At 44.2% G+C, this 21,849-nt stretch overlaps 1 protein-coding gene across 1 annotated transcript in view; it reads left to right on the top strand.

The window, feature by feature from the left end:
- Window positions 1–7,571, top strand: part of mblac1 (metallo-beta-lactamase domain containing 1) — a 7,654-nt gene extending 83 nt beyond the window's left edge. The window contains exons 1-2 of the mRNA XM_035751703.2: window positions 1–463; window positions 724–7,571. The exon at window positions 1–463 is cut by the window's left edge and continues 83 nt beyond it. Of these exons, the coding sequence (XP_035607596.1) occupies window positions 32–463; window positions 724–984 (693 nt within the window). The 5' untranslated portion in view covers window positions 1–31 and the 3' untranslated portion in view covers window positions 985–7,571. The remainder of the gene's footprint in view (window positions 464–723) is intronic.
- Window positions 7,572–21,849: the final 14,278 nt, after the last annotated feature.

Here is a 21,849-nt window from a genome sequence, read left to right as displayed (position 1 = left end):
GTAGCTAGCAAACATCTATTATTGAGCAGAGATGGAAGCGACTGAAACAAATTATGCATGTAACAGTAGTGAGTTTAGAAGAAGCGAGTTATCAGACACAGAACTTGAGATTGTGGGACAACCCTACTCAATCTCGGTGCTCAAAGTAGGCTATTGTCTGTCCGAACAGGACGGTTCTTTTCGAGCAGACGGGACTATCACTCTTCTAACGGGACCTAGAACTATTCTAGTAGACACCGGAGGACCGTGGGACCGGGACTTTCTAGTGAAACGGCTGAAGGATAAGCGATTAGACCCGGGTGATATCAGCATGGTGGTGGGGACACATGGACACTCCGATCATGTTGGTAATCTGGGGCTGTTTCCAGGGGCAACAATAGTTGTGGGGTGTGACATCAGTGAGGGGGATAGGTACCTTCCTAACCAGCTGTCTGAGGGGCAACCCTATCCTATTGATGAACATGTGAGTCTGAAACTCTTCCTTTGTTCAACCCAACTCAGTGTAATCATATTCAATAGTGTGTGTGTGTGAGTGTGTGTGTGTGTCTGTGTGTGTGTGTGTGTGTAACAGCCACATTCAATGATTTTCCATTCATATTCACCAGCACTTTACAGTGCATCGTTTGCATGTTATAATCTGCTAAATGACTTAAATGTAAATGTAAATGTACTGCCTATCACTGTACTCTGAACCTCATTGCAATACCTCGATTTCTCCACCAGGTGTCAATAGTACCCACTCCAGGCCACACAGGGCGTGATGTGAGCCTTCTTGTGAAGGGAACCACAATGGGCACGGTGCTTGTTGCCGGGGACCTATTTGAACGTTGCACTGATGACGACAGTTGGAGAGAATTGAGTGAGAATCCTGCAGTTCAGGAGGCCAGCCGACAAGAGGCGCTACGCACCTCTGATGTCATCATCCCGGGACACGGGTTGCCGTTCAGGATCCACAGGGAGGAGGTGGATGGACGCTCCGGGTAGAAACTGCCCTTAGGCACAGATCAGTTTTAGCCTTCCTCTCTCTAACCTTAGCAATGTGGGGGAAGAAGTGCAAAACCTTAGATCAGTGGTTAAATGTAACCACTGATGCGTACAGTGCATTTGGAAAGTATTCAGACCCCTTCCCTTTTTCCACATTTTGTTACGTTACAGCTTTATTATAAAATGTATTTAAAAAAAAATACATCTCATCAATCTACACGCAATACCCCAAAATGACATCACGATACCCCATAATGACAAAGCAAAAAAAGGTTTTTAGACATTTTAGCAAATTGTTTGTAGAGCTCTGTGACAGGATTGTGTCGAGGCACAAATCTGGGGAAGGGTACAAAAACATTTCTGCTGCATTAAAGGTCCGCAAGAACACAGTGGCCTCCGTCATTCTTAAATGGAAGAAGTTTGGTACCACCAAGACTTCCTAGAGTTGGCCGCCTGGCCAAACTGAGCAATCTGGGGAGAAGGGCCTTGGTCAGGGTGGTGACCAAGAACCCAATTGTCACTCTGACAGAGCTCCAGTTCCTCTGTGTAGATGAGAGAACCTTCCAGAAGGACCACCATCTCCGCAGCACTCCACCAATCAGGCAATTATGGTAGAGTGGCCAGACAGAAACCACTCCTCAGTAAAAGTCACATGACAGCCCGCTTGGAATTTGCCCAAAGGCACCTAAATGACTCTCAGACCATGTGAAACAAGATTCTCTGGTCTGATGAAACCAAGATTTAACTTTTTGCCCTGAATGCCAAATATCAAGTCTGGATGAAACCTGGCACCATTCCTACGGTGAAGCATGGTGGAGGCAGCATCATGCTGTGGGGATGTATTTCAGGCACTGGGAGAGTAGTCAGGATTGAGGGAAAGATGAACAGAGCAAAGTGCATAGAGATCCTTGATGAAAACCTGCTCCAGACCCCTCAGGACCTCAGACTGGGGCGATGGTTCACCTTCCAATAGGACAACGACCTTAAACACACAGCCAAGACAATGCAGGACATGTCTCTGAATGTTCTTGAGTGGCCGAGCCAGAGCCCGGACTTGAACCTGAGTAAAGGGTCTGAATACTTACAGTACAAATCAGAAGTTTGGACACACCTACTAATTCAAGGGTTTTTCTTAATTTTTTACGATTTTTTACATTTTAGAATAATAGTGAAGACATCAAAACTATGAAATAACACATGGAATCATGTAGTAACCAAAAAACTGTTAAACAAATCCAAATATGTTTTATATTTCAGATTCTTCGAAGTAGCCACCCTTTGGCTTGATAACAGCTTTGCACACTCTTGGGATTCTCTCAACTAGCTTCATGAGGTGGTCACCTGGAAGGCATTTCAATTAATAAGTGTGCCTTGTTAAAATTTCATTTGTAGAATTTCTTTCCTTAAAACCTTTTGTGACTAGGGGGCAGTATTTTCATTTTTGGGAGAATTTTGTTTCCCCCGTAGCAAACGGGATATTTTGTCAGGACAAGATGCTAGAATATGCATATAATTGACAGCTTAGGATAGAAAACACTCTAAAGTTTCCAAAACTGTAAAAATAGTGTCTGTGAGTATAACAGAACTGATGTTGCAGGCGAAAGCCTGAGAAAAATCCAATCCGGAAGTGCCTCATGTTTTGAAAGCGCTGTGTTCCAATGTGTCCCTATTGAGCAGTGAATGGGCTATCAACCAGATTACTCTTTCTCCATATTCCCGAAGGTGTCTACAGCATTGTGACGTAGTTTTACGAATTTATGTTAAAGAATACCTGTAGGCGGCTACATTGCGCAAGTGGTCACCTGATGCTCCCAGAGAGATTCTCTCGTAAAATACAGAGATAGCCATTACTCCAATCGGTCCTACTGAAAAACTAATTGTCCCGATGGATATATTATCAAATAGATATTTGAAAAACACCTTGAGGATTGAGTATAAACAACGTTTGCCATGTTTCTGTCGATATTATGGAGCTAATTTGGAAGATCTTTCGGCGTTTTCGTGACTGCAATTTCCGTACGATTTCTCAGCCAAACGCAAAGATCAAACGGAGCTATTTCACCTACAAAAATAATATTTTTGGAAAAAAGGAACATTTGCTATCTAACTGGGAGTCTCGTGAGTGAAAACATCCGAAGCTCATCAAAGGTAAAGATTTAATTTGATTGCTTTTCTGATTTCCGTGACCAAGTTACCTGCTGCTAGCTGGACAAAATGTTATGCTAGGCTATAGATAAACTTACACAAATGCTTGTCTAGCTTTGGCTGTAAAGCATATTGTGAAAATCTGAGATGACAGGGTGATTAACAAAAGGCTAAGCTGTGTCTCAATATATTTCACTTGTGATTTTCATGAATAGGAATATTTTCTAGGAATATTTATGTCCGTTGCGTTATGCTAATTAGTGTCAGTCGATGATTACGCTCCCTCATGCGGGATGGGGAGTCACTAGAGTTAAATTCTTAACCTAAGTCTACCATAATTAAAACTTATTCTTGCTAACTTTATAACCTTATTCAACAACAAAATATAATAATACTATTATATCAATTTCACAGCCTTGTTGTGTTACTCTTCTCACAAAAATATCATTTGCATACAACAACAGCTAAGGGAAAATACAACTTATCTAGGTTACTAAACATTACTTAAGCCAAAATAGTAATCAGTATTACAAATGACCTTCAATTCATTATCCCAATGGCTTTCCCATGAGGCTGATCAAACCACAATAGAAAGTCGTGATATAGGTCATACAAACCCTTCAAATAAGTGTTTCTTACTATATTAGACAAATTAAAGAAAAAACATCTAACATTTTCTACATGTTGTATCCCAGGTTCCCAGAACATTCCTTTATCAAAATAATTAACTTTTTAAATTTGAACTCAGAAAATAAAACTTCTAAAATGTCATGTGTGTGCGTGCCCCTTTAAGATATTGTGGCACTAAAACAAATGGAAATCTCACCAAACCCAAAGGAAATAGAACACACCAATCCAAACATAGTATTTTAAAAATATCAACAAATAGTTATACACTTTTTGTTGTATGTGGGTATTTGCAAACCCTAGGTTAAAAACAAACAAAACATTTCCAGGCTTTTTCAATTTGGTTGTTTTTATGCCTCTATCTCACGCACTCTCCCCAAGATTATATCGCCAGGAAACATTCCAAGGAGAGAGAGAACAACTGATGCCCCTGAGATAAATGTCTATGTATCAGTGGAAGAGCTCCAGGTGGTATCCAATTTTAAGTACCACGGCAGCATATTCTTCCTCACATTTATCTTGACCAATGCTTTATAAGAATTTAATCCAGTCCATTCTAAGTCATTTTTTAGTATGTTTAGAATTTAACCCCAAACTAATGAATACAGATTACGGACCTTATCTTGCAGCTGAGAATTCAATGTAGGTTGGATCTCGTCACCATTTCTGCCGTGTACCAGTTCGCCACCGGCCTGTAAAGAACCCTCAGAATGGGGCCAAGTCAACCCGTGTACGGTTTTCGGCACTCCCATAGGACAACAGAAACAGGTATTGAAATCCGGCTCGAAGGACCAAGTTGTCACGAGAATTTTCAATACTATAGCTTTGACCAATTTCCCTTAGGTTGTAAAGCTAGGGTTAATAAGAATTAGGCAAAGACTCAGATTCTGCAAAAGGTTCGGTGTAGATTATTCATGAGAGCTCTCCAAAGTCAACCAAAATTTGAAGTCTTTATAACCCCCTCTACGCGCACACACACACACAAACACACACACACACACACACAGGTTTATCACTTTTCTACCAGCCTTAGAAGTTTCTCGTCGTTCTCTCCTCTCCTCCCTAGATTAGAGAGGCCTTGGAAGTGATAAACAACAGGCCCTCCTGTTGTCAGCTTTTTCAGAGTTATCATGTGTAGTCTACCAGCCTCTGTTTTCTCCCTCTTACATACACACACATACATTATTAGAATTATAGTATCATATGTTTCAGGGTAGAATTCTTTAGTCATTACGTTAAACCGTCTCCTCCCTTTACTACTATCACTACTTTTACTACAGTCATGATGTTGCCCTCTTTGGGTACAGCAAGCCCCATCCCCCTCTCCCTGTCTCCTACACACAGGCTGCTGTGGTCAGAGAGAGGTCGTAAATTCCTGGAGGAGATTATCTCCTCATGGCCACAGTATAGAGACAGAGTGAATTATCTTCCACCTCACAGAACTTGAGGTCCGAACAACATTTATGTTCTGGAGAAGGTATAAATGTTCGGTGTAGAATCCAGCTACGAACTGGTTTGTTTGGTACAATTTTGTGACACTCATGGGAGACAATACGGTCACATTACCATAACGCTGTTTATATAATAGCCTCAGATATGAGGTTTACATCTAATTGTTGTATAAGATGAATGAGTGAAGATGATACTGTTTGTAAAATTGTGTAATGTGATTTAGCGGGATCATTTTCGTCAACATCTGCTGAATTGCAGAGCGCCAAATTCTAATTAAATTACTAAAAATATTTAATATTCATGAAATCACAAGTGCATTTTTTCAAAACACAGTTTAGCTTGTTGTTAATCCACCTGGTGTGTCAGATTTCAAAAAAGTTTTACAGCTAAAGCAAACCAAGCGTTTATGTAAGGACATCTCTCTCAGCAGACAAAACATTACAAACAGCTAGCAGCAAAGTAGATTGGTCAGAAAAGCAATAAAATGAATCGCTTACCTTTGATGATCATCGGATGTTTGCACTCACGAGACTCCCAGTTACACAATAAATGTTCCTTGTGTTCCATAAAGATTTTTTTTATATCCAAAATACCTCCATTTGGTTGGCGCGTTTTGTTCAGAAATCCACAGGCTCGAGCGTTCACGACGGGGCAGACGAAGATTCCAAATAGTATCCGTAAAGTTCGTAGAAACATGTCAAACGTTTTTTATAATCAATCCTCAGGTTGTTTTTACAATAAATAATCGATAATATTTCAACCGGACCATATCTTTTTCAATAGGAGAGAGAGAGAAAATGTCTGCTCCAAGCTGTTGCGCATGCAAAACTCTGCTGGCACCCAGCCACCCACTGACGCGATGTGATCGTTCTCGCTCATTTTTCAGAATAAAAGGCTGAAACTATGTCTGAAGACTGTTCACACCATGTGGAAGCCATAGAGAAAGGAATCTGGTTGATATCCTTTTAAATGGAGGGAAGGCAGGCAATGAAACAGGGAGCTTTCAAAATAAGAGGCACTTCCTAGTTGGATTTTCCTCAGGTTTTCACCTTCAATATCAGTTCTGTTATACTCACAGACAATATTTTGATAGTTTTGGAAACTTTAGTGTGTTTTCTATCCTAATCGGACAGGTATATGCATATTCCAGCTTCTGGGCCTGAGAAATAGACCGTTTCATTTGGGTACGTTTTTCATCCAAACATCAAAATACTGCCCCCTACACTCAACAGGTTAATGAAGGAAACTCCTATTCCCTTTTGAGTTGAACTAAATCTGAGGACCGCCCATGAGCCCAGTTCGGACCTGGCGTCATAAGAGAGCCTTTTTCTGCTCTCCCGAATAAAACCCCCACTTTGAGAATTTCTCAACAGACCATGTTTCCCTCAATTACGAGAGGACAAAGGTTGCAGACCAGCTTACCTTGATAACGAGAGGGCCAAGGTTTGAGTAGATGGCTGAATATTTTAACCATACCACGTGGTTAAACTCTTAGACTATCGATACCAACTGAATAAGAACAAGTCTTTGATATTAATTACTAGTCTGCAGCTAGGAATTCGGTATCATTGAACGCGAAGACCGACAACCGCTGAAACATCTATCCATAACAACATGAATGAATGTCACTCTGAACTATCCATTCTAACCACGACAGAGAGGGCGGACAAACTGTCCAATAGAAACAAACTTTTCAACAGAGACCCCGATGACACACTGAGCATAAATATATATATATTGATTGCAATTGTTCCCGAATGAGTGAGCGTTCATGTGCAAAGGATTAGTATTTCAATTGTTAGAATTATCAACTGTGTCTTATCTCATTCGACCCCCACTTCCCTTTTGTACACCAAACCGCGATGCCAGTTTATCCCACTTGGGAAACTCCGTTGTCATTTCCTTGTAACTATCTACTGTTTGTTTATGCATTTCTGTGAATTACTTAGTTAGTAAATAAATTATTTAAGACAATTTATGTATGGATGACTCATAGTGAAAACTGGGTTTGTTCAGATAACCAAGAATTTACAACGTTTGGTATGAGACTAACTTGAGGTAAATAATAATTCATTAATTCCAAGACTAATTGATCAGATACAAAAATATCTGAAGAGTTATATTAGGAAAATTATAATTTTGTAATCTGAATATTTTCCTTGGTGCCCCGACTTCCTAGTAAATTACATTTGCCCGATTCGTTAATTACAGAGAATCTTTGATAAAAAAAACTAAGTCTTCAGTTAATGATAGTAAAGGCACGACACTACTATTACTACTTTTACTATTACTAATATTACTATTGTTATTATTACTATTATTACTACTACTACTACTTTTACTACTGGTATTACTACTATTACTACTACTATTACTACTATTACGACTTTTACTATTACTACGATTACTTCTGCTATTACTACTATTACTACTTTTACATATATTACTACTTTTACTACTATTACTTTTACTACTATTACTACTATTACTACTGTCACGTTCTTTCAAAATCGAACCCAGAAGCAGACCAGGACAAGGAGAGTAGGAAGAAGGTGAGTATTTATTTACAAGTGAATGTGAATGGGTAGATATATCCAGGTGGCGTAGCGGGCAGCGGTGGTGAGTTGATGGGAGTAAATAGGTGGATCCAATGGGGTAGCGGAATCCTCCGACGACCAGGCGGGAATGTGGTAAATGATCCGAGTGAGTAATGTTCATGGCTAAAGATCCGGCAGGGAATGGATATCAGGTCAGAGCTTTTGAAGGGGAGAGGTGATGATCAGGACAGGTGTGCAGATTACTGATGGGATACAGGTGCGGGTGAACATCGATCTCCCAACAAGCTAATTCGCCCGGCAACCAGACAGGGTGCGTTCCAGGACACCGGAAACACACTCCAGGACAGAAACACAGGCAAACACAGACTCAGGAAGCGGGATTCGTGACAACTACTACTATTACTACTTTTACTACTATTACTACTACTACTACTTTTACTACTATTACTACTATTACTGCTATTACTACTACTTTTACTACTACTATTACTACTATTACTATTACTACGTTTACTGCTATTACTACTAGCTAGGCAAGTCGTTGTATTTTAAGTCTTAAAATCAAAGCTAAGATGTTTTTTTGGTTGGAATTGCAGTATGTATTTAGTTTGAGAATTTAGACATGAGCTAGAAACTTTGACAGACTGGTTTCGCTTCGTCTCATGGCTATAAACACACACAGCCATGATACAAATGTCACAACACCTGGCCTCATATACTTTTGGTTAATTCAAGTTGGGTCATCAAGTTATTAATGAATATACCTTGTGTCCTATCTGCCATCACCTTTACTGTCCCACATGCATTACCTAACCAAACCACACCCAGTCTCTAGTTCCAATTTCATAGAGCTGGAGTATCTACCTGTACAAAGATCACTGCACCACATCAACAACGACCTTCAACAAAGATAATAGGGTGCTATTTGGGTAGCAGTACTGGTCAAAAGTAGTGCACCATAAAGCGAATAGGGTGCTATTTGGCTTTACATCCATAAACAGTGTTTTCCTGTGTTGCGAAGATGAGAGGGTGGTTTAAACCACGTGCAGCGTTTTCCTTTTTATTTTTCAAGAGTTCACCGAGAACTACAGCACCTGCAAAAAAAAGTACCTGGATGTGCATTTGTTCTTCAGCTTCTGGTGACTAACGTAAATGTGCAGATATGTCAGGTGTTTAAAAGTGGCCATAAAGAGTGACTGTCTTTTACCATGGTACAATGTTATTACATATTGTAGTGAACTTAACTAATTGATGTCACCAGGCAGGCCAAAACAGGCAAACATTTCAGACAGCCTTTCAAAATAGCTCTTACACTAGGGCATTACCATCACTTTCACATCTTCACAGTATTATTCCAACTTCATAGTGTAGAAATATAGACTCAGTGGCCATTTTATTAGGTACCCATCTGGCACTGGGACCCCTGTTTGCCTCCAGAACAGCCTGAATTATTTGGGGCGTGGAAGGCAGGATGGGATGAGTCCATGGACGAATGCTGCTTACTCCAAATCCTGACTCAGTATGACGCAACAGGAACCAGGATTTGCCAGACCAGCAATGTTTTTCCACTCTTCAATGGTCTAGTGTTGATGATCTGGAGCCGGTTTATCTTGTTTTTAGCTGATAGGAGTGGAGCCCGATGTGGTCCACAGGAGGTTGGTGGCACCTTAATTGGGGAGGACGGGCTTGTGGTAATGGCTGAAGCGGAAAAGTGGAACGGTATCAAATGCATGGTTTCCAGAGGCAGACGCACTATCCCGGATATATGACACAGAGGAGCGGTCCATGGATCACACTCCCCTACTTCCGGCCTCTTGCCTGGTGGCACCGGTGGTGTGGGAGCTGGACGCGGACATTGAGCGGGCGTCACGTGCAGAGCCCACTCCTCCCCAGTGTCCAGCTGGGTGCCTGTATGTTCCGTCTGCTGTCCGCGACCGTTTGATCTATTGGGCCCACACGTCACCCTCCTCTGGTCACCCTGGTATCGGTCTGATGGTGCGTTGCCTTAGTGGGAAGTACTGGTGGCCCACCTTGGCCAAGGATGTGAGGGATTATGTTTCCTCCTGCTTGGTGTGCGTCCAGTGCAAGGCTCCCAGGCACCTGCCCAGAGGGAAATTACAACCCCTTCCCGTTCCACAACGGCCATGGTTGCACCTGTCGGTGGACTTCCTGATGGATCTTCCTCCCTCACAGGGCAACACCACGATACTGGTTGTTGTGGAACGGTTTTCTAAGTCCTGCCGTCTCCTCCCTTTGCCCGGTCTCCCTACGGCCCTACAGACTGCGGAGGCCCTGTTCACTCATGTCTTCCGGCACTACGGGTGCCTGAGGACATAGTCTCTGATCGAGGTCCCCAGTTCACGTCCAGGGTCTGGAGAGTGTTCATGGAACATCTGGGGGTCTCGGTCAGCCTCAACTCAAGTTTTCACCCCGAGAGTAACTGGCAGGTGGAGAGAGTAAACCAGGATGTGGGTAGGTTTCTGCGGTCATATTGCCAGGACCGGCCGGGGGAGTGGGCGGCGTTCATCCCCTGGGCAGAGATGGCCCAAAACTCACTCCGCCACTCCTCCACTAACCTATCTCCTTTCCAGTGCATACTGGGGTATCAGCTGGTTCTGGCATCGTGGCATCAGAGCCAGATCGAAGCTCCTGCGGTGGACGAATGGTTCAATCGCTCGGAGGAGACCTGGGACGCCACCCATGTGTACCTACAATGGGCTATGAGGCGGCAAAGAGAGGGCGCTGACCGCCACCACAGCGAGGCCCCGGTGTTCGCACCGGGGGACCGGGTCTGGCTCTCAACCCGAAACCTGCCCCTCCGCCTGCCCTGCCGGAAGCTGGGTCCGCGGTTTGTGGGGCCATTTAAAGTCCTGAGGCGACTGATCGAGGTATGCTACAGGTTACAGCTTCCCCCAGATTATCGTATTAATCCCTCGTTCCATGTCTCTCTCAGGCCGGTGGTGGCTGGTCCACTCCAGTAATCTGAGGTGCGGGAGGTTCCCCCGCCCCCTCTGGACATCGAGGGGGCCCCGGCGCATGCTGTTCGAGCTATCCTGGACTCGAGGCGTTGGGCAAGGGGCCTTCAGTACCTCGTGGAGTGGGAGGGGTACGGTCCGGAGGAGAGATGCTGGGTGCCGGTGGAGGACGTCCTGGACCCTTCGTTGCTGCGCCTTGTCCTCCGGGTCGTCCCCGAGATCGGTGTCGGCGCACTGCTGGAGTCGCGCGTCAAGGTGAGGGTACTGTCACGACTTCCGCCGAAGTCGGTCCTTCTCCTTGTTCTGGCGGCGTTCGGCGGTCGACGTCACCGGCCTTCTAGCCACCGCCGATCCACTTTTAATTTTCCATTTGTTTTGTCTTTGTTTTACACACCTGATTTCAATCCCACAATTACTGTTTCATTATTTAACCCTCTGTTCCCCCATGTTTTTTTTGTGAGTGATTGTTTATTGTATTTTCGGTCTGTCATGGTGTGCGTGTATTTGTTACTTTGTATATTTGACATTTTGAGTAAAAGTACCTTGATTACTCATATCTTCTGTCCTGCGCCTGACTCTCTACACCAGCTACACATAGGACCCATTACACATCTGCATTGGACCATTGCACCACGAACCTGCAACAATATCATGAGAGCCCGTGTAACTGAGCAATTTGAATACCTACCCAACATAAACTTAATATTTATTTCTGAAATATGTATTTATCTATATAGGATCACTGTACTTAATTATTGTAAATTACACCAATAATTAAGAAAATACAAATGTAAAAACGTTTTTTCTAAATTGAAAATTTGTTTAGATTACATAATGTCCCTTTAGTGTGGGTTTGTGTTAAAACACATGCTAGCTTTACAGAGTTCTCTATACGTGTGTGTGTGTGTGTGTGTGTGTGTGTGTGTGTGTGTGTGTGTGTGTGTATACTCTAACTGATGGAATGGGTGTGGATGCTAATTGGATTATAGATTAACAGGATAGCTCTATACTGTATGACTCACTGTGTGTGTGTGAGTCCAATCACTGTACTGACAGGAGAGTGAAGGTCAAAGGTTATTTCAAGGTTTTGATTTCTGTCACAAAAAAGTTACCAAAGACCAACTATGAGCTCTTTGTCAGAATTTCAGTTAGGATGACAGCTATAACAATGTTGTTCAATTATTATAAGATGAATTTGTTTGCTTTGTAAAATGTATAGTGTTGAAGTTGTTTGTACAGTATTTATTCAAATAGCTGTTCAATACATTTTGATCGTTCCAGGCCGAGCTACATGGCCTGTAACCTGAATTTCTGATGTGCATTTATGTGAGACATCAGCGTATACGCCTAGGTGTTGAATGTACATGTTCCCATGGAGACAGCAACCTTACCTTGGTCTCTCTTGACCTCTTGGTTGGCCAATCCAAGCGGACTATTATGTGTTCAGATGGTGACGAAACATAAATATGTACAAAAAGGCAAAATACCAAAGGCACGCCCAAACTAAACACTAAAAAACCAACCAGCAGCCTCTCCAAGCTGGCACACTGACTGACGATCACCTTAACTGGCAGAACCTGATGTGTTGATCAACCAGGTTCAGCAGCTGGACAAGGTGAATAGTGTGGAAGTGTAACTTGGATGTTGTGTCTGTCTATCTCCCAACATGAACCTAAGTTACCGTATCCAACGAAAGTCAAACATAAGAAGAGAGAACTGAGTAGAAAAGGAAAACCTGCGGGGGAACCAAAGTCTTTAATCAAAGTATTTCCAGTACCTTTTTTTACACCTTAATATGGCCGTAACTGTTGAATCATTTCTCAAATGTTACACACTCCAGACAATCTTACTCCCCATTCCCGAAAGAGGATCAGAGGGGAGAAGGAAATCAATAGAGGGGAATAGTAGTGGTCAGACAGATGAAAAGAGAGGGTAAGAAAGAAAGAAAGAAAGAAAGAAAGAAAGAAAGAAAGACCGATACAGAACAATTTACAGAGAGACAGAGTTGTTTAGTTTAGTTTATTAGGGGCCTCCATTATCTACTGCGCATGCAGCAGCTACTCTTCCTGGGGTCCATTAGCTACTGCACATGCAGCAGCTACTCTTCCTGGGGTCCATTATCTACTGCACATGCAGCAGCTACTCTTCCTGGGGTCCATTATCTACCGCACATGCTGCAGCTACTCTTCCTGGGGTCCATTATCTACTGCACATGCAGCAGCTACTCTTCCTGGGGTCCATTATCTACTGCACATGCAGCAGCTACTCTTCCTGGGGTCCATTATCTACTGCACATACAGCAGCTACTCTTCCTGGGGTCCATTATCTACGGCACATGCAGCAGCTACTCTTCCTGGGGTCCATTTGCTACTGCACATGCAGCAGCTACTGTTCCTGGGGTCCATTAGCTACTGCACATGCAGCAGCTACTCTTCCTGGGGTCCATTAGCTACTGCATATGCAGCAGCTACTCTTCCTGGGGTCCATTAGCTACTGCACATGCAGCAGCTACTCTTCCTGGGGTCCATTAGCTACTGCACATGCAGCAGCTACTCTTCCTGGGGTCCATTAGCTACTGCACATGAAGCAGCTACTCTTCCTGGGGTCCATTAGCTACTGCACATGCAGCAGCTACTCTTCCTGGGGTCCATTATCTACTGCACATGCAGCAGCTACTCTTCCTGGGGTCCATTATCTACTGCACATGCAGCAGCTACTCTTCCTGGGGTCCATTAGCTACTGCAATTGCAGCTACTCTTCCTGGGGTCCATTATCTACTGCAAATGCAGCAGCTACTCTTCCTGGGGTCCATTATCTACTGCACATGCAGCAGCTACTCTTCCTGGGGTCCATTATCTACTGCACATGCAGCAGCTACTCTTCCTGGGGTCCATTATCTACTGCACATGCAGCAGCTACTCTTCCTGGGGTCCATTATCTACTGCAAATGCAGCAGCTACTCTTCCTGGGGTCCATTATCTACTGCACATGCAGCAGCTACTCTTCCTGGGGTCAATTAGCTACTGCACATGCAGCATCTACTCTTCCTGGGGTCCATTAGCTACTGCACATGCAGCAGCTACTCTTCCTGGGGTCCATTATCTACTGCACATGCAGCAGCTACTCTTCCTGGGGTCCATTATCTACTGAAAATGCAGCAGCTACTCTTCCTGGGGTCCATTATCTACTACACATGCAGCAGCTACTCTTCCTGGGGTCCATTATCTACTGCACATGCAGCAGCTACTCTTCCTGGGGTCCATTAGCTACTGCAAATGCAGCAGCTACTCTTCCTGGGGTCCATTAGCTACTGCACATGCAGCAGCTACTCTTCCTGGGGTCCATTAGCTACTGCACATGCAGCAGCTACTCTTCCTGGGGTCCATTAGCTACTGCACATGCAGCAGCTACTCTTCCTGGGGTCCATTAGCTACAGCACATGCAGCAGCTACTCTTCCTGGGGTCCATTATCTACTGCACATGCAGCAGCTACTCTTCCTGTGGTCCATTATCTACTGCACATGCAGCAGCTACTCTTCCTGGGGTCCATTAGCTACTGCACATGCAGCAGCTACTCTCCCTGGGGTCCATTATCTACTGCACATGCAGCAGCTACTCTTCCTGGGGTCCATTATCTACTGCACATGAAGCAGCTACTCTTCCTGGGGTCCATTAGCTACTGCACATGCAGCAGCTACTCTTCCTGGGGTCCATTAGCTACTGCACATGCAGCAGCTACTCTTCCTGGGGTCCATTAGCTACTGCACATGCAGCAGCTACTCTTCCTGGGGTCCATTATCTACTGCACATGCAGCAGCTACTCTTCCTGGGGTCCATTAGCTACTGCACATGCAGCAGCTACTCTTCCTGGGGTCCATTAGCTACTGCACATGCAGCAGCTACTCTTCCTGGGGTCCATTAGCTACTGCACATGCAGCAGCTACTCTTCCTGGGGTCCATTAGCTACTGCACATGCAGCAGCTACTCTTCCTGGGGTCCATTATCTACTGCACATGCAGCAGCTACTCTTCCTGGGGTCCATTAGCTACTGCACATGCAGCAGCTACTCTTCCTGGGGTCCATTAGCTACTGCACATGCAGCAGCTACTCTTCCTGGGGTCCATTAGCTACTGCACATGCAGCAGCTACTCTTCCTGGGGTCCATTAGCTACTGCACATGCAGCAGCTACTCTTCCTGGGGTCCATTAGCTACTGCACATGCAGCAGCTACTCTTCCTGGGGTCCATTATCTACTGCACATGCAGCAGCTACTCTTCCTGGGGTCCATTATCTACTGCACATGCAGCAGCTACTCTTCCTGGGGTCCATTATCTACTGTACATGCAGCAGCTACTCTTCCTGGGGTCCATTATCTACTGCACATGCAGCAGCTACTCTTCCTCGGGTCCATTATCTACTGCACATGCAGCAGCTACTCTTCCTGGAGTCCATTATCTACTGCACATGCAGCAGCTACTCTTCCTGGGGTCCATTATCTACTGCACATGCAGCAGCTACTCTACCTGGGGTCCATTATCTACTGCACATGAAGCAGCTACTCTTCCTGGGGTCCATTAGCTACTGCACATGCAGCAGCTACTCTTCCTGGGGTCCATTAGCTACTGCACATGCAGCAGCTACTCTTCCTGGGGTCCATTAGCTACTGCACATGCAGCAGCTACTCTTCCTCGGGTCCATTATCTACTGCACATGCAGCAGCTACTCTTCCTGGGGTCCATTATCTACTGCACATGCAGCAGCTACTCTTCCTGGGGTCCATTATCTACTGCACATGCAGCAGCTACTCTTCCTGGGGTCCATTATCTACTGTACATGCAGCAGCTACTCTTCCTGGGGTCCATTATCTACTGCACATGCAGCAGCTACTCTTCCTCGGGTCCATTATCTACTGCACATGCAGCAGCTACTCTTCCTGGGGTCCATTAGCTACTGCACATGCAGCAGCTACTCTTCCTGGGGTCCATTAGCTACTGCACATGCAGCAGCTACTCTTCCTCGGGTCCATTATCTACTGCACATGCAGCAGCTACTCTTCCTGGGGTCCATTATCTACTGCACATGCAGCAGCTACTCTTCCTCGGGTCCATTATCTACTGCACATGCAGCAGCTACTCTTCCTGGGGTCCATTAGCTACTGCACATGCAGCAGCTACTCTTCCTGGGGTCCATTATCTACTGCACATGCAGCAGCTACTCTTCCTGGGGTCCATTATCTACTGCACATGCAGCAGCTACTCTTCCTGGGGTCCATTATCTACTGCACATGCAGCAGCTACTCTTCCTGGGGTCCATTATCTACTGCACATGCAGCAGCTACTCTTCCTGGGGTCCATTATCTACTGCACATGCAGCAGCTACTCTTCCTGGGGTCCATTATCTACTGTACATGCAGCAGCTACTCTTCCTGGAGTCCACAAAAAAACGTACAAATACATGACAAAGTACAGAACAGTAATAGACAACAAGAGTTATATTTAGGAAAGACATAAAGAGACAACAAAAATACTATTTACACACTATTCATTTACTGTTTTTTTTATTGTTTTATAGAGTACAGTTAAATAAGAGCTTTAGAAAGAGGAGAGGCACTGTGATGCAGTATGCTTTTTTTATCTGTTTTTTCAAACTTAACCTGAGTAACCTCTGGTGGCAGAACATTCCACGATGACATGGCTCTATACATAACTGAGTATCTCTGGTGGCAGAGCATTCCACAATGACATGGCTCAATACATAACTGAGTGTCTCTGGTGACAGCATTCCACGATGACATGGCTCAATACATAACTGAATATCTCTGGTGGCAGATCATTCCACGATGATATGACTCAATACATAACTGAATATCTCTGGTGGCAGATCATTCCACGATGATATGACTCAATACATAACTGAGTGTCTCTGGTGACAGCATTCCACGATGACATGGCTCTATACATAACTGAGTATCTCTGGTGGCAGATCATTCCACGATGATATGACTCAATACATAACTGAGTATCTCTGGTGACAGAGCATTCCACAATGACATGGCTCAATACATAACTGAGTATCTCTGGTGACAGAGCATTCCACAATGACATGACTCAATACATAACTGAGTAACCTCTGGTGACAGAGCATTCCACGATGACATGGCTCTATACATAACTGAGTATCTCTGGTGACAGAGCATTGCACGATGACATGACTCAATACATAACTGAGTATCTCTGGTGACAGAGCATTCCACGATGACATGACTCAATACATAACTGAGTATCTCTGGTGACACATCATTCCACGATGACATGGCTCAATACATAACTGAGTATCTCTGGTGACACATCATTCCACGATGACATGGCTCTATACATAACTGAGTATCTCTGGTGGCAGAGCATTCCACGATGACATGGCTCAATACATAACTGAGTATCTCTGGTGACAGCATTCCAAAATGATATGACTCAATACATAACTGAGTATCTCTGGTGACAGCATTCCACGATGATATGACTCAATACATAACTGAGTATCTCTGGTGACAGAGCATTCCACGATGATATGACTCAATACGTAACTGAGTATCTCTGGTGGCAGATCATTCCACGATGACATGGCTCAATACATAACTGAGTGTCTCTGGTGACAGAGCATTCCACGATGACATGACTCAATACATAACTGAGTGTCTCTGGTGACAGCATTCCACGATGACATGGCTCAATACATAACTGAGTGTCTCTGGTGACAGCATTCCACGATGACATGGCTCTATACATAACTGAGTATCTCTGGTGGCAGAGCATTCCACGATGACATGGCTCAATACATAACTGAGTATCTCTGGTGACAGCATTCCACAATGATATGACTCAATACATAACTGAGTGTCTCTGGTGGCAGAGCATTCCACGATGATATGACTCAATACATAACTGAGTATCTCTGGTGACAGAGCATTCCACGATGATATGACTCAATACGTAACTGAGTATCTCTGGTGGCAGATCATTCCACGATGACATGGCTCAATACATAACTGAGTGTCTCTGGTGACAGAGCATTCCACGATGACATGACTCAATACATAACTGAGTGTCTCTGGTGACAGCATTCCACGATGACATGGCTCAATACATAACTGAGTGTCTCTGGTGACAGCATTCCACGATGACATGGCTCTATACATAACTGAGTATCTCTGGTGACAGCATTCCACGATGATATGACTCAATACATAACTGAGTGTCTCTGGTGGCAGAGCATTCCACGATGATATGGCTCTATACATAACTGAGTATCTCTGGTGGCAGAGCATTCCACGATGACATGGCTCTATACATAACTGAGTGTCTCTGGTGGCAGAGCATTCCACGATGATATGACTCAATACATAACTGAGTATCTCTGGTGACAGCATTCCACAATGATATGACTCAATACATAACTGAGTATCTCTGGTGGCAGAGCATTCCACGATGACATGGCTCTATACATAACTGAGTATCTCTGGTGGCAGAGCATTCCACGATGACATGGCTCAATACATAACTGAGTATCTCTGGTGGCAGAGCATTCCACGATGACATGGCTCTATACATAACTGAGTATCTCTGGTGGCAGAGCATTCCACGATGACATGGCTCAATACATAACTGAGTGTCTCTGGTGACAGCATTCCACGATGACATGGCTCTATACATAACTGAGTATCTCTGGTGACACATCATTCCACGATGACATGGCTCTATACATAACTGAGTATCTCTGGTGGCAGAGCATTCCACGATGACATGGCTCAATACATAACTGAGTATCTCTGGTGACAGCATTCCACAATGATATGACTCAATACATAACTGAGTATCTCTGGTGACAGCATTCCACGATGATATGACTCAATACATAACTGAGTATCTCTGGTGACAGAGCATTCCACGATGATATGACTCAATACGTAACTGAGTATCTCTGGTGGCAGATCATTCCACGATGATATGACTCAATACATAACTGAGTATCTCTGGTGACAGAGCATTCCACGATGACATGGCTCTATACACAACTGAGTATCTCTGGTGGCAGATCATTCCACGATGACATGGCTCAATACATAACTGAGTATCTCTGGTGACAGAGCATTCCACGATGATATGGCTCTATACATAACTGAGTATCTCTGGTGACAGAGCATTCCACGATGACATGGCTCAATACATAACTGAGTATCTCTGGTGACAGAGCATTCCACGATGACATGGCTCTATACATAACTGAGTATCTCTGGTGGCAGAGCATTCCACGATGACATGGCTCTATACATAACTGAGTATCTCTGGTGACAGAGCATTCCACGATGACATGGCTCTATACATAACTGAGTATCTCTGGTGGCAGAGCATTCCACGATGACATGGCTCTATACATAACTGAGTATCTCTGGTGGCAGAGCATTCCACGATGACATGGCTCTATACATAACTGAGTATCTCTGGTGGCAGAGCATTCCACGATGACATGGCTCAATACATAACTGAGTACCTCTGGTGGCAGAGCATTCCCTGATGACATGGCTCTATACATAACTGAGTACCTCTGGTGGCAGAGCATTCCACGATGACATGGCTCTATACATAACTGAGTATCTCTGGTGACAGAGCATTCCACGATGACATGGCTCAATACATAACTGAGTATCTCTGGTGACAGATCATTCCACGATGACATGGCTCAATACATAACTGAGTATCTCTGGTGACAGAGCATTCCACGATGATATGGCTCTATACATAACTGAGTATCTCTGGTGGCAGAGCATTCCACGATGACATGGCTCTATACATAACGGAGTATCTCTGGTGACAGAGCATTCCACGATGACATGGCTCTATACATAACTGAGTATCTCTGGTGGCAGAGCATTCCACGATGACATGGCTCTATACATAACTGAGTATCTCTGGTGGCAGAGCATTCCACGATGACATGGCTCTATACATAACTGAGTATCTCTGGTGGCAGAGCATTCCACGATGACATGGCTCAATACATAACTGAGTACCTCTGGTGGCAGAGCATTCCCTGATGACATGGCTCTATACATAACTGAGTACCTCTGGTGGCAGAGCATTCCACGATGACATGGATCTATACATAACTGAGTATCTCTGGTGACAGAGCATTCCACGATGACATGGCTCAATACATAACTGAGTATCTCTGGTGGCAGAGCATTCCACGATGACATGGCTCAATACATAACTGAGTACCTCTGGTGACAGAGCATTCCACGATGATATGACTCAATACATAACTGAGTATCTCTGGTGGCAGAGCATTCCACGATGACATGGCTCTATACATAACTGAGTATCTCTGGTGGCAGAGCATTCCACGATGACATGGCTCAATACATAACTGAGTATCTCTGGTGACACATCATTCCACGATGACATGACTCAATACATAACTGAGTGTCTCTGGTGACACATCATTCCACGATGACATGACTCTATACATAACTGAGTGTCTCTGGTGACACATCATTCCACGATGACATGGCTCAATACAGAACTGAGTATCTCTGGTGACAGAGCATTCCACGATGACATGACTCAATACATAACTGAGTGTCTCTGGTGACACATCATTCCACGATGACATGGCTCTATACATAACTGAGTATCTCTGGTGACAGAGCATTCCACAATGACATGGCTCAATACATAACTGAGTGTCTCTGGTGACACATCATTCCACGATGACATGACTCAATACATAACTGAGTATCTCTGGTGGCAGAGCATTCCACGATGACATGGCTCAATACATAACTGAGTGTCTCTGGTGGCAGAGCATTCCACGATGACATGACTCAATACATAACTGAGTGTCTCTGGTGACAGAGCATTCCACGATGACATGGCTCTATACATAACTGAGTATCTCTGGTGGCAGATCATTCCACGATGACATGGCTCAATATATAACGGAGTATCTCTGGTGGCAGAGCATTCCACGATGATATGACTCAATACATAACTGAGTGTCTCTGGTGGCAGAGCATTCCACGATGACATGACTCAATACATAACTGAGTATCTCTGGTGGCAGAGCATTCCACGGTGACATGGCTCAATACATAACTGAGTATCTCTGGTGACAGAGCATTCCACGATGACATGACTCAATACATAACTGAGTGTCTCTGGTGACACATCATTCCACGATGACATGACTCAATACATAACTGAGTATCTCTGGTGGCAGAGCATTCCACGATGACATGACTCAATACATAACTGAGTGTCTCTGGTGACACATCATTCCACGATGACATGACTCAATACATAACTGAGTATCTCTGGTGGCAGAGCATTCCACGATGACATGGCTCAATACATAACTGAGTATCTCTGGTGGCAGAGCATTCCACGATGACATGGCTCAATACATAACTGAGTATCTCTGGTGACAGCATTCCACGATGACATGGCTCAATACATAACTGAGTATCTCTGGTGGCAGAGCATTCCACGATGACATGACTCAATACATAACTGAGTATCTCTGGTGACAGCATTCCACGATGACATGGCTCAATACATAACTGAGTATCTCTGGTGACAGCATTCCACGATGACATGGCTCAATACATAACTGAGTATCTCTGGTGACAGCATTCCACGATGACATGGCTCAATACATAACTGAGTATCTCTGGTGACACATCATTCCACGATGACATGACTCAATACATAACTGAGTATCTCTGGTGACAGCATTCCACGATGATATGACTCAATACATAACTGAGTATCTCTGGTGACAGCATTCCACGATGACATGGCTCAATACATAACTGAGTATCTCTGGTGGCAGAGCATTCCACGATGACATGACTCAATACATAACTGAGTGTCTCTGGTGACACATTCCACGATGACATGACTCAATACATAACTGAGTATCTCTGGTGGCAGAGCATTCCACGATGACATGACTCAATACATAACTGAGTATCTCTGGTGGCAGAGCATTCCACGATGACATGACTCAATACATAACTGAGTGTCTCTGGTGACACATCATTCCACGATGAC

This window comes from Oncorhynchus keta, chromosome 35 (genome assembly GCF_023373465.1).
Source record: "Oncorhynchus keta strain PuntledgeMale-10-30-2019 chromosome 35, Oket_V2, whole genome shotgun sequence".
NCBI classification, from domain to species: Eukaryota; Metazoa; Chordata; class Actinopteri; order Salmoniformes; family Salmonidae; genus Oncorhynchus; species Oncorhynchus keta.
Note: the sequence above shows the minus strand (reverse complement) of the source record. Positions and strands in the feature narration are given on the sequence as shown.